The sequence below is a fragment of the Pecten maximus genome, chromosome 17 (genome assembly GCF_902652985.1).
Source record: "Pecten maximus chromosome 17, xPecMax1.1, whole genome shotgun sequence".
NCBI classification, from domain to species: Eukaryota; Metazoa; Mollusca; class Bivalvia; order Pectinida; family Pectinidae; genus Pecten; species Pecten maximus.
The window spans coordinates 11,118,104-11,131,529 of NC_047031.1; the positions used below are offsets into that span (position 1 = coordinate 11,118,104).

A 13,426-nucleotide genomic window follows, 5' to 3' on the forward strand; every position below is an offset into this window, starting at 1 on the left:
CTAACTGAACGATTCCTGAGAGGAAGTATTTGAGGGAGACTTCCTATTATTAACAAATAACTATACTGACTACCCTACTAAAGCCCTGACTTACCAGGAACATGACTCCACTGAGGAAGAGAGACAGGAAAAAGAGCATAGCGTATTCCTTTGGTATATTGAGTATGGAGAAGGCTGCAGGCATGGCTTGGAACACAACCTTGATACCTGAAACAGAAACTAATACTTTAGCTATATAGAGGCCACGACCTTCAAACACATTAGACACCACGACCTTCAAACACATCAGACATAGTGATCATAACTTGTATATACCACAACAAGCGGCCCACAGGGCCTGTATCACTCAACTGGATTTCAGCAAATATGACAGAAACTTCTGTGTAAGTTAAATTACACACTTTTACAGTGTGGCATCTGCCACAACAGTATGGTGCCATGCAGTAATGTAATTAATTAACATGTAACTTTCTAAAAAAAAAAATTTAAGGAAATTATTTGTTTACCCAGTTTTGGCCATGCCCCCCTCAGGCCATTATTTGTATAAATTTGAATCCCACCCACCTAAGGACGCTACCACTGAAATATATATTACACATTGCTTAGTTCCAGAGAGGAAGTAGTCAATATTGATAATGCCAAATGGACTCATTTTGGCCCCACTCCTCCGACCTCTGGTCAGCCCCACCATTTAATTTTGAACCCCTACCCCATAACGATACTACCAGACAAATATCAGCATTATCCATTGCTTACCGGTAGTAACAGAGAAGAAGTCATCAATATCAGTTCAGCCAAATTAACCCCTTCACCTAAATTGCCATTCAAAAGTAATTTCCTGTATTGTAAGTCAGAGGTCATGACATTCACATCTCCTGTGTTGTCAGTCCAAGAGCATGGTCTTTACATTAACTGTGATTATTGTCCATCTGAGGTTGTGACCTTCACATTAACTGTATTGTCCATCTGAGGTTGTGACCTTTACATTCACTGAATCGTCAGTCAGTGGTAATGACCTTCACAGCTCCTGTATTGTCCATCTGAGATTGTGACCTTTACATCAATTGTATTGTCAGTCTGAGGGGATGACCTTCACATCACCTGTATTATCAGGTCTCACACAACTAATTCAGCCAATCAGCTGGTGTTTCACCTGAACCAAGTCCCTGAAGAAAATGTGTTTCTTGGGTTTGTAGCTATTTCCTGAGTAAATAACACACGCAATGGGTACTTTCTATATACGGTAATAAAGAGTAGGGTATTGAGATTTTAAAAATTAAAAATTTACACTCCTGGTATAAATAGAAAGGTGTAGGATTCCAGGTGTAAACAGGCGGGAATTCCTCAGGTGGGGGTTCCCCTGTCCACTGTAAATGTCAGGGTTACTGTCTTCCAAGTACTGGTGTGCTCTTATATGCTATTAAACCTATCCAATATCCATTTTTCAGGTAGGGAAATCTTCAAACATTAATCTGATATAAATTTCACAACATTTGAACTTATAATGAGCGATTGAGGGGATGGAGTCATTGGTAATAACATATAGTGAAATAATTAGTTGTGTGAGACCTATTAGTCAGAGGTCATGACCTTGAGATGGATAATTTGTAATAGCTTGAACAACACAAATTCAAACACACAATAAGATAGTGGTTTAAAACTATAATGAATGTTAAGACTATATAACAAGAGATCCCAGAGGGATCTTGGCACCCACCATTGAATGATCTTTATAGGTTCCATGTCAGATTGATCTTTTCTCTACTTTTCCCTTCCTCTAAGTCTTACTAATCTGTGTAAATTCAGAAACATCCCTCTAATACTTTTCAAACAAGGGTAACCTATATATAAAATTTAAGATTTAGCGATAATGGCTGTCTGTTGTTTACGGATTGGTCCCAAAATGCAACACCAGGGACCAAGGGGAACCTACATATGAAATTTCAGAAAGAGCGATAACAAACTTCAATTGTCAAAATACAAGATGGCTGCCTGTCGGGCAGGTTGTTTTCTGACTGGTCTCAAAATCAAATATGCATAACAAGGCACAGAGGGCAACCTACAAATGAAATTTCAGAAAGATCCCTTCAGCAATTTCTGATAAACAGCGATAACAAACATCAATTGTCAAAATCCAAGATGGCTGCCTGTCGGCCATGTTGTTTTCCTATTGGTCCCAAGATGCAATATGCAGAACTACAGACCAAGGGGAACTTACAAAAATGTTTGAGAAAGATCCCTTCAGTACTTTCTGAAAAATAGCGATAACAAACTTCAATTGTCAAAATCTAAGATGGCTGCCTGTCGACCATGTTGTTTTCCGATAGGTCTCAAAATGTAATATGCATAACTAGGCACCAAGAGGAACCTATATATGAAATTTGAGAAAGATCCCTTCAGTACTTTCAGAGAAATAGTGATAACAAACTTCAATTGTCAAAATCCAAGATGGCTGCCTGTCGGCCATGTTGTTTTCTGATAGGTCTCAACATGCAATATGCATAACTAGGCACCAAGGGGAACCTACATATGAAATTTGAGAAAGATCCCTTCAGTACTTTCTCAGAAATAGCGATAACAAACTTCAATTGTCAAAATCCAAGATGGCTGCCTGTCGGCCATGTTGTTTTCCGATTGGTCTCAAAATGCAATATGCATAACTAGGCACCAAGGGGAACCTACATATGAAATTTGAGAAAGATCCCTTCAGTACTTTCTCAGAAATAGCGATAACAAACTTCAATTGTCAAAATCCAAGATGGCTGCCTGTCGGCCATGTTGTTTTCCGATTGGTCTCAAAATGCAATATGCATAACTAGGCACCAAGGGGAACCTACATATGAAATTTGAGAAAGATCCCTTCAGTACTTTCTGAGGATTAGCGATAACAAGAATTGTTTACGGACGGACGGACGGACGGACCACGGACCACGGACGCAGGGCGATTTGAATAGCCCACCATCTGATGATGGTGGGCTAAAAAGTTAACTAAATATTTTCTGAAAAATTAATAATAAACATCCTGACACATTATACTGGTTTGACAAACTCTTCCCCTCCTCATCCCTTTACCACCTAAAAACTAAGCAAAAAGGTAAATAAGGGTTTCATTTAAAATTTCTTTCCTTTTTCTATTTTACAGAGTAAAATATGAAGTAACGATCACATCCACATTTTTAACAAAGGACAGATAATCGCCTTTATCTCATCAAGGCAATTTTTTTTGTAAGTTCCTACATGCTATTACACTTGATTCCATCGACATGATATGATTGGTAGTTGTATTAGTTCTTATACAAATATAAATTAGGCATAATTTAAAATGCACAAATAACTTACATATGTGATATATTTCCGTGTATACATTGTACAGGTATTAATCAAAGCTCTAATATACACTGTTAATTATCTCAGTATCATATCTATATAACAATATTGGAGTCACATTGTACAAGCTACACTCAGTCAAAAGTCATTATAACACCTGAGAAAAATCAAATTAACCACAAAAAATTAAACAAAGAAGTAGTACATACCAAATTAAAATAATTATTAGCAGAAAACTCCACTCACATCTCAAACACTGGGAAACTGTTTCCATACACCAAAAAAACATGCAACATCCGTACCACAACACCTAAAGGACTGGGATGCTATACAAACAACACTTTTAGAAAGAAGCTGGAAATGTGTCAGTACAGCTGAAAGTGCTGTCGCTTAATGCATCATGGTTACATCATAACATTATTTCTGTGAGTTTTTCTTAAAATTACCCCATTTATTTCTATTTTACATTTCTGATAGTTAAAGAGTAGAATTCCTCGTTACACAAGATGTAAGGTTTCGTTTTACCTGTCTAATACATATCTGCCAGTTTTTGTTGAGTTATCTGCCCTATATATTACTGAGTTTATTTTGTTACCTGCAAGACTTTCCCTTTGAGATAACTAGAAGTTGTTTTTTCCCTTAATACATATATGCAAGCTTTATTCAAGTTACTATAGTATTCCCCTTGCATAAATCTGTGTATGTTGACTCTATATCTGGCCTTTAAACAAATCATTGTTTCTTTAATGTAAGCAATGTTATTTTGTCAAAATACAAACCTTTTATTTCTTATTCTTTTTTCTGCAAGGAGTAAGACATTCTGGGGTTGGGCAGACAGTGGACAGGAGATATAGAAAAGTAACATACATCCCTAAGTTAATTTGTTAATTTCAACATACTGAATGAAGGTCACTTGAAACGAAATTGGCAAAATACCAGAATTTTAACAGGTAACTAAAACACTTAAAGGTCAGCAAAGGCCCCGCCACGTGGCTATATATCCTCCATAATCATCAACAAGCCATTTGCCCATATTGCCAAGGTTGACGTTTATCAAGGACAAGCCAACTCTTTCATTAACCAAAGCAAACTCATGTTATTGCAAGGACACAGATTTTCTATTTAAAGTAACAGTGACCTTGACCTTTGACCTTGCAAACTGTACATCACTTATGAGCAAACTCTTAAAGTATGGAGGTGCTGAAAGAAGTTTGAGTTAGATTGGCCAAAGGAAACTCTAGATTTTGCATGGAAGGTGATTTGTTTATTTGTATTTAGTAACAGTCACATTGACCTTTGAATTTTAATGCTGAAAAGCAATTCTAAGCAAGCCCTTTCAATAAGGAAGCATTCTATGAAGTTTGAGTTGCATCAGCCAAAGGAGTTATTGCTTGGAAAATGATTTTCTATTTAAAGTAACAGTGACTTTGACCTTTGACCTTGAAAAGTAATCCCAAGCAAGTATTTCCAATAAGGAAGCACTGTATGAAGTTTTAGGTAGATCATTTTGAAGTATCAGTTTGATTGGCAAAAGCAAATTGAAGTTATTGCATGGAAACTGATTTTTTACATTTAACAAAGGTGAGATTGACCTTTGACCTTTGAACTTTGACACAGAAAAGCCATCCAAAGCTTGCATTTTCAATAAGAAAACATTGTATGAAGATTGAGCTTGATCGGCCCAAGGAAACTTGGGGAAAAGGAAACTTATTGCACCAAAATAAAAGATGAATGGACAGACAGATGAACGGACACAGTGATCACTATAGGGCATCCACCCCTTCCTGCAGGGCTTTAAAACTGTTTTGGCTAATGGCTTAAAACAAAATTTATTAAATACTGTAACTAGTCAAAAATTAGGACCAAATTCCCCATTGGTCTCATTATTTATTCTTTATCTAAATTTCTAAAGTTTACAAAATAAATTCACTAGAAACAGGATATTTTACATTCAAAGTTTACAAAGGAGAATAGTTCAATTTATATTCGTTAAATGCAGCTGCCTTCAAAGAAAGTACTACAGAGATACTGACAGGTAAAAGAGACTAAGGGGCCAAGGGGAGATAAGTTATGAAACAAACTAGGAACCAATAAAAGGCAGGGGAGATAACTTACAAATGTCTACTGTGCTTCCTGTCAGTGAGTGCAGAAGCAAAATAGAAATAAATTCCATTACAAATGGCTTAGACAAAAAACAATTTTTAAGGTAAATGTACACCTTCATCAGAAAAGATCCAAAAATGATTCTTAACAAAAGGCCCAGAGGGCCTGTATCGCTCATCTGGTTGAATTTGACCAAACATCAAAATAACGTTCTTGCTCAATTCACTAATAGCTTTATATGTTGATGTCAAACACTGCTTTTTATGGTTATCGGGTGGGGATCTCAACTGCTTTAAAGACATAACCTAGAAACAAAGTCAAGGTTCCCTAGGGGTGCAAAAAGACCCCAGAGACTGTTTTACAACATAATTGTGTTTAAAGGAACCAAGTCCCTTGGGGTGGGCAAAGACCCCAGGGCTTATTTTTACATCAGGATTGTGTTTATCTCTTGATGCCCAACAATGCTATACATGGTTATGGGGTGGGGATCTCAACAGTTTCAAAATACAAGCAGCAAATAAAAGGACTTGCTTCTATTAGACTCTGCTCATCTGGTCACTATTTATGGAAATCTGTTCCACTGTCCCTAAGAATGTTTATGACAAATTTGGTTCAAATCCATTCAGTACTTCATCACAAGTAGGGATTTAAAGGATTTGCTTCTATTTTCACTATTGGGTCCTGCCCCTCTGGCCCCAGAGTGGGTGATGGATAGAGTCATCATTTATGCAAAATCTGTTCCCCATTCCCCTAAGGATGTTTCTGAAAAATTTGGTTCAAATCCATTCAGTACTTTATGACAAGTAGCAATTTTAAGGATTTCCCTCAATTTCCCCTATTGGGCCCTGCCACTCTGGTGCCAGGGGGGTCAGAGTTACCTTTTATGCAAAATCTGTTCCCCTTTCCATAAGAATATTTTTTACCAAATTTGGTTCAAATTCATTCAGAACTTTATGACTAGTAGCAATTTAATTGACTTAGCTCCATTTCCCCTATTGGGCCCCACCCCACTTTCCCAAGGGAGGTCAGAGTCACCATTTATGCAAAATAAGTTTCCCTTCCCCAAGTATCTTTCTGACCAAATTTGGTTCAAATCCATTCAGGACTTTTTGACAAGTAGCGATTTGAAGGAATTAAACGTACCTTTATTTCTTCTATTGGGGCCAGCCCCTCAGGCTCAAGGGAGGTCACAGCCACAATTTATGCAAAATCTGTTCCCCTTTCCCCAAGGATTGTTCTGACCAAATTAGGTTCAAATCCATTGAGGACTTTTTAACTCGTAGTGATTTAAAGTAAATGTTGATGGACGACGGATGCTGCGAGATGGCATACAATGCTACACCTGTAAGCTCACCGGCCCTTCGTGCCAGGTGAGCTAAATAAAGATTTAACAAAACACACACAAGATATAAGCACCTTTCAAATTGAGAGTCTGATACAGTTGAGCCAAAAATGAATTATATTCTGATTACAATCTTTGTTCAAACAAATTAGAAGGAAATTTCTGCATTATGCATATAATTTTTTGTGGGGAATGAGTGGGGAGTACAATTGTATGGCAGTGTTGGGAAATAATGAACATAAAGAAAGGAGGTTTTAACCCTGAAACCATTAACAATGAAGAAATTATCTTGTTCAAGGAATCTCAAAATTTTGAGTTTTACAGTTAAAAATATCCACATACTTTAGGCCATACAAAATTAGTTAATTGGTTCTCAGGCCCGCCATATCCGAAAACATGTAGCCATATTACAAATTTTATCGCAAAAACAGTAAAACAAGATTGGCAAAATGCGCCATAAACTTGGTAAAAAAATCCAGAAAAATTATTCTGCATTCTGGTTTGTGCTTTTAGTCTCGCCAATATTTCAAGCATTTGAACAAGGTTGGCAACATCATTTATGGTAAGTGAAAGATGAATGTTTCTAGATTACTGTAGTATATAGTATGCACTTGTTTCGCTCGTGGCGGAGTTACCAACCTTGTACTTTACAGAGTACACATACCACTGCCATATCAAATTTTTTGAAAATCACATTTTCTATGTAAGCGCATGTGAAAGAGACCTAGCCAATTGATGCAAATGGCTGACAATCTCCAAGCGGATGATGACTTTGATATCTGTGCAAAAAGTGTGCAGATTAGGAAAGGATCAACAATAACACTGCCATGGAATATACTTGGGAGATTTTCAGAAGCTTTCACAATGGCAGAACTATACACTTCAGTAAAGGATGGGGACATGGACATTTCACAATGGTAGAACTATACACATTTCCCGACACACTGAAACAATGCCATGTTTCGTTTTTGTGAAAAATGTTGCTGTTTCTTGTTGAAATTACTGAACACAGAAGTTGCTATTAATTTTTTTTTTTTTTTAAATTTCATTATAATCGCCCTCATCTGTTTTGTATCCAATAAAATGATAAAAAAAATACCACCATCCCTCACCTATTTTTTCTAAATATTCCTGAGACCAACTTATTAATTTGATATGGCCTTATACTTTATTCATTGTATACATAGAGAAAAACAATCAAAATATTCGTGGAGTGATCTAATCACTTACAGAGCTGATTAATCATGTATGTAAAACAAGTTTTTACCACTGCCACTATGTGGCTCTATTACTGATCACTATCTCTGTTTAAACATCTACAGAGATCTCTAATGTGACCATCTCTGTTTAAACATCTACAGAGATCTCTAATGTGACCATCTCTATTTAAACATCTACAGAGATCTCTGATGTGACCATCTCTATTTAAACATCTAAAGAGATCTCTAATGTGACCATCTCTATTTAAACATCTACAGAGATCTCTGATGTGACCATCTCTATTTAAACATCTACAGAGATCTCTAATGTGACCATCTCTGTTTAAACATCTAGAGATCTCTAATGTGACCATCTCTATTTAAACATCTACAGAGATATCTGATGTGATCATCTCTGTTTAAACATCTACAGAGATCTCTGATGTGATCATCTCTATTTAAACATCTACAGAGATCTCTGATGTGATCATCTCTGTTTAAACATCTACAGAGATCTCTGATGTGATCATCTCTGTTTAAACATCTACAGAGATCTCTGATGTGATCATCTCTGTTTAAACATCTACAGAGATCTCTAATGTGACCATCTCTATTTAAACATCTACAGAGATCTCTGATAAGACCATCTCTGTTTAAACATCTACAGAGATCTCTGATGTGATCATCTCTATTTAAACATCTACAGAGATCTCTAATGTGATCATCTCTATTTAAACATCTACAGAGATCTCTGATGTGATCATCTCTGTTTAAACATCTACAGAGATCTCTGATGTGATCATCTCTGTTTAAACATCTACAGAGATCTCTGATAAGACCATCTGTTTAAACATCTACAGAGATCTCTAATGTGACCATCTCTATTTAAACATCTACAGAGATCTCTAATGTGACCATCTCTGTTTAAACATCTACAGATATCTCTGATGTGATCATCTCTATTTAAACATCTACAGAGATCTCTGATGTGATCATCTCTGTTTAAACATCTACAGAGATCTCTGATGTGATCATCTCTGTTTAAACATCTACAGAGATCTCTGATGTGATCATCTCTATTTAAACATCTACAGAGATCTCTAATGTGATCATCTCTATTTAAACATCTACAGAGATCTCTGATATGATCATCTCTGTTTAAACATCTACAGAGATCTCTGATGTGATCATCTCTGTTTAAACATCTACAGAGATCTCTGATAAGACCATCTGTTTAAACATCTACAGAGATCTCTAATGTGACCATCTCTATTTAAACATCTACAGAGATCTCTAATGTGACCATCTCTATTTAAACATCTACAGATATCTCTAATGTGACCATCTCTGTTTAAACATCTACAGAGATCTCTGATGTGATCATCTCTGTTTAAACATCTACAGAGATCTCTGATAAGACTATCTCTGTTTAAACATCTACAGATATCTCTAATGTGACCATCTCTGTTTAAACATCTACAGAGATCTCTAATGTGACCATCTCTGTTTAAACATCTAGAGATCTCTAATGTGACCATCTCTGTTTAAACATCCACAGAGATCTCTAATGTGACCATCTGTTTAAACATCTACAGAGATCTCTGATGTGACCATCTGTTTAAACATCTACAGAGATCTCTGATAAGACCATCTGTTTAAACATCTACAGATATCTCTAATGTGACCATCTCTGTTTAAACATCTACAGAGATCTCTGATAAGACCATCTCTGTTTAAACATCTACAGAGATCTCTGATGTGATCATCTCTGTTTAAACATCTACAGAGATCTCTAATGTGATCATCTCTGTTTAAACATCTACAGATATCTCTAATGTGACCATCTCTGTTTAAACATCCACAGAGATCTCTAATGTGACCATCTGTTTAAACATCTACAGAGATCTCTAATGTGACCATCTCTGTTTAAACATCTACAGAGATCTCTAATGTGACCATCTCTGTTTAAACATCTACAGAGATCTCTGATAAGACCATCTCTGTTTAAACATCTAAAGAGATCTCTAATGTGACCATCTCTGTTTAAACATCTACAGAGATCTCTAATGTGACCATCTCTGTTTAAACATCTACAGAGATCTCTAATGTGACCATCTCTGTTTAAACATCTACAGAGATCTCTGATGTGATCATCTCTGTTTAAACATCTACAGAGATCTCTAATGTGATCATCTCTATTTAAACATCTACAGAGATCTCTAATGTGATCATCTCTGTTTAAACATCTACAGAGATCTCTAATGTGACCATCTCTGTTTAAACATCTACAGAGATCTCTGATAAGACCATCTCTGTTTAAATATCTTCAGATATCTCTAATGTGACCATCTCTGTTTAAACCTTTTCTAAGATTTCTGACATGACTATCTCTGTACAATTCTCTATAGAAATTCCTGATATACCATCTCTTTATTATTCTCTAGAGATTTCTGATGTGGTAATCTCTGCTTAAACATCCAGAGAGAATTCCTACATGACCATCTCTATCTAAATATCTATAGAGATTTCTGACATGACATCTCTGTATAAATTTCTATTGAGAGATTTCTGACATGACATCTCTGTATAAATTTCTATTGAGAGATTTCCGACATGACATCTCTGTATAAATTTCTATTGAGAGATTTCTGATGTGACATCTCTATACATATTAATCTATCATTTCTCACCACTGTTTCTCTACTGTATCAATCTCTTTATAATGAGAGATCTCTGATCACTATTTCTCAATATACATGTATCTATCTGAAGATCATAAATATCTTCTCTCTAGATCTCTGTGTAATTATACAGGATATAAGCTCTGGTATAATGTATTTTACCAATGTTGATATTATTTGATTATTTTTACTTTGATAAAACTTGATTGGACAAGAGTACAGCAGGAGAAAAAAAATCAAGACATTTCCCTTGTAAATAAAACTGGTCAAACTCATGCATGATTACTTTTGATTCATTAAAATTAATTCCATCTGTCCCATGCATGAATTTGAGTGCATATAAATCTGTGAATTAAATACAAGGGTTGTGTAAGGGACTATATTTTACAGATCTGTGCAGGAACTGTCCAAAACCATGGACTATTATTTGACCAAATCCATGGACTATATTTGTCCAAAACCATGGACTATTTTACCTGAAGAACTGCCGACATTATTGAAATCTGCAATTTAAAATATTCAAACTTTGTCAAAATGCTATGGAGGCTATTTCACATACACTTTAAATGAGATGAACTAATGTTACATAATATTTATGAATATACATAGGTAAAAACTAAAAACCAAAATTCTTTGTTATCGGTAGTAGGTTTGTCGGTTTTTTCCTACTATAGAAAAGTCAAAATTTTCTTTGCAAAAAAATAAATGCATGAAATCTGTGATTTGAAAAAAAAACAAAGGAAAAACAAAGAATGCTTTTACTTTTAAAATTAAATGCAGGAAAACACCAATGTTTAGGAGTTTGTCACAATTATATAACAATCAAGGATAATGCAATATGTATCTCTAATAATGGACATCTTAAGTCCAATGAACAGAATTTAGGCTTCTTTTGAAACCATGTACCGTATATGACCTAATAAGGGTGCAGGGCGTGAGTAATTGACGTTATTCTGAAGTTTTATGAAACAGACTATACCTTATAGCAGAATACCCAAGGCTGTGGAAATGGTAAAATATTCAGTCATGGAACTATTCCAGATGAAGCTAGCTATCTATTCATTATCATATACTTAAGCTTAAACATCACTTGAAAACTTCTGTTAACTTATAAACCATGCCAGATGTTCTTTAGAACAGAGAATGTGTGTTCCACCATTTATGTTCAAATGGAACTATTTTGTGTTCTATTTATAGACGCAGGTGATATTTCTAAGATCATATCAGATATCGTTTTCTTTAACATAATTGATAATTGATTTACAATGTCTTTTACTAGCTTTTTGTTCTAAACAACAGTTAGTTAACAATATGAATGAAGTCATTTACTTTATCTTAAATAAGGATGGTAAGCTTTCTGTAGAATGTATCTACATGTGATTTGTAGGTGTGTTTAGTTTTGGGTGCACTTTGCACTGAAATACAGTTGAGTGTAAGCTAACCTTTACACCTAGTGCACCTAGTGCACCTAGTGCACTAGTAGTGCACTACACCCTAAGAGGTGATGAACAGCAAAACCCCCCTACAGGTAATGGGCAGTAACCAAGGCTACCTGTGATTTTTACCTGTGCAGTATATATAAGGCTATCTAGCAGTTATATTCAAAGAGTTATTAAAAATGTTTTGGAAGTTTAGTTTTATCTTATATTTCAACTTTTCTATTCTTGTATACACTGTAACTACATTAAGACAGTTTTGCCGTATAAATACTTTAACTATAAGTTAAATTGTTCAAACCACGTTTCATTTATCTTTTGGTACTTTATATTTTGTATTGATTAATCAGTTATATATTTCACATGTTTAATTCCAGTAATCTTGTTTTCATCACTTGAAAGTATATAATAAAACATTTACCGTTACTTGGAACATTTTCAACTTGATACCTTTAATTCATATTGTAGTTTAATTTCATTTTTGATATGATATGCTTATTAAAACCTAATTCAGCCCATAATATATGTTGTACATTCTATGTGTATACATATCAGATTAAAGTCAGAAACCTGCACACATAAAGAAATTAAACATTGATTTTAAAACATGTAAAGAAAGAGATTCTTTGAATGTACTGGTAATTAAGTGATCATAACAGTTCTACATTCCAAAATTTTAAGTTTTAAAAGGTACATGATACTTGTAATAAACCTTCCATCTTCCTTTACTAAAATATAACTGTAGCTGAAATTTCTGTACATGTACCCGTGTGCAGGTATCTAATACTTTGAAGATCTAAAATATTGGATCTGATTCCAGGTACATTGTATCAGTTACAGGTAACACAGAATGAGATAATGGCCTGAGGGAACAATTAATGTCATTTTTGTTATGAAATACATAATGATATACTGGCAGACTTTGGGAGGGGAGGGCAACAGTTTTAAGCTTATATAACACACATACATGTTCATGTATATGGAGCTGTACAACACTTGAATTATACAACACTTGTATTTGTGATTTCATAATTTTCTTCTATAAAGTTACCTACTACCAAATATATTATATAAACATGTAGATCATGTGGACTTTAAGCCAACGTTTTTTTTTTTACAGTTCACGTTAACATGTTTTTTGCAATATTGTTAAAAACAAAATTTTGAGATACATTTTGATCAGCATTTAAGTGTTTCCCTATTGCATTAGGAAAATGATTAATTGTTCCTTACCTTAAAATTTATAACTGATGGGGATTTTACCTCTTCTTGTAATTTAAGAAAATCAGCATGAAAAATGTATATAAAAATTTATTATTTTTTGATGATTCGCAAAAA

General features: G+C 34.8%; 1 protein-coding gene across 4 annotated transcripts in view; it reads right to left on the reverse strand.

Annotated features, from left to right (window-relative positions):
- Positions 1-13,426, reverse strand: part of LOC117315356 (sodium- and chloride-dependent GABA transporter 2-like) — a 182,065-nt gene that overhangs the window by 16,930 nt on the left and 151,709 nt on the right. For all 4 annotated transcript variants that reach the window (XM_033869511.1, XM_033869512.1, XM_033869509.1 and 1 more), the window contains one exon: positions 95-207. In XM_033869511.1, the coding sequence (XP_033725402.1) occupies positions 95-207 (113 nt within the window). The remainder of the gene's footprint in view (positions 1-94; positions 208-13,426) is intronic.